The sequence below is a fragment of the Rutilus rutilus genome (genome assembly GCF_951802725.1).
Source record: "Rutilus rutilus genome assembly, chromosome: 1".
Taxonomy (NCBI): domain Eukaryota; kingdom Metazoa; phylum Chordata; class Actinopteri; order Cypriniformes; family Leuciscidae; genus Rutilus; species Rutilus rutilus.
Window position 1 is genome coordinate 76,929,310 of NC_140209.1, and position 1,570 is coordinate 76,930,879.

The 1,570-nt window shown below is 39.6% G+C and overlaps 1 protein-coding gene across 1 annotated transcript; it reads left to right on the plus strand.

The window, feature by feature from the left end:
* Positions 1–220: 220 nt before the first annotated feature.
* LOC311305212 (putative inhibitor of apoptosis) lies at positions 221–763 on the plus strand (the record flags this gene model as incomplete). Its single annotated transcript, XM_084432783.1, has 1 exon — positions 221–763. One exon carries the CDS (start codon positions 221–223, stop codon positions 761–763), a length of 543 nt encoding a protein of 180 aa, XP_084288909.1.
* Positions 764–1,570: the final 807 nt, after the last annotated feature.

The window sequence follows — 1,570 nt, forward strand, 5'->3', positions numbered from 1 at the left end:
CACCAGCGCCCTCCTGCTTGTCACAATCTTGGCATGCGTCGGGAACAGGAACACCTTGACACCTTTCAGAATTGGACTCTTGCACCAGTAGCTCCGGCCGAGCTTGCCAAAGCTGGTTTCTACTACCTTGGCCAGGGCGACAGAGTGGCTTGCTCACATTTGGTCGCTCACATTTGTCTACTGGCCCTCAAGAATAACTGTTCGACCAGACCAATTGGCTATGGCTGGTTTTTACTATGTTGGTCGTAATGATGACGTGAAGTGCTTTTGTTGCGATGGTGGACTCAGATATTGGGAGTCTGGTGATGATCCATGGGTAGAACATGCCAAGTGGTTTCCAAGATGTGAATACCTGTTGCAAGAAAAGGGCCAAGAGTTTGTTCATCAAATTCAAGCAAGATTTCCAAGACTATTTGAACAGCTATTGACTAATGGAGACAGCGACTCAAGAGAATTTGTGAGAGAACAAGAGAACAATCCTGTGGTGAAGTCTGCTTTAGAGATGGAATTTGAGTGTGGCCTGACGCCCCAGACAAATGAAGCAGCATTCCCGAGTCAAGATCTTTCAGACTTGTCTATGGAGGAACAGTTAAGAAGACTTCAAGAGGAGCGCACATGCGAAGTTTGCATGGATAAGGAAGTGAACATTGTCTTCATCCCCTGTGGTCACCTAGTTGTGTGCAAAGAATGTGCGCCTTCTCTGCGCAAGTGCCCCATATGTAGAGGATTGGTCAAAGGCGCTGTCCGTACTTTCCTATCATAAAACGAAGATATTCATCATCCAAGTAACAACAGTTTTTACATTTAACTTAATAATATAATGAAAACAAAGGAGAAGTTTATTATTTTCACTCAATCCAGTAACAAAATCTGATTAAACATATGCACGGTTGAATTGTTCACCATAAGTTCTGTAACAAACATTTAGAAAGTAGCTAGGATGCGCATGCTTTAAGTTAATGTGCTTTAAGAATAATTTTGCGCAGGCTTTAAGTTAATTTGACCAACAAGATGTTAAAGTTCATAGACCTTTAGAGTATTGAGTTAAAATTAAAACGTGATAAATATCGCATCATTACCGAATTCATAACTTCAATATAACTTCAATAGTTATCAAGCACCAGCTGATTTAAGTTTTTCTTCAAACAAAAGTAATTTTCTGATAAATCATCGTACACCTACACGTGTTTTGTTGTATGCACAGATTTTGAGGGTCGCTTATAGAAAGAGGCATCCTTGTCTTTATTTTTTAAAACAGAGAACAGAGAACCTTGTGCGGCATATCCGCATAAAGGGTTAAAATATACATTTTAGCGCTATTTAAAAACTAGGACGGTATAACGGTATATAGGACGGTATATAATATAATGTAAATGTCTCAAGTGAAGATGATGGTTTAAAACATAATTTTATCAAATCAAGCCAATTCATGCGAATAGTGTCGTATATGAACAAAGAGAAGACCTAGAGTTCACTAACATTACAGCTAACTGTAGGAAACGGATATCCGGGGAGAGTGTAAAGAAAACGCCATACAAAACATTACAATCACACCCGGCAATACGATAAG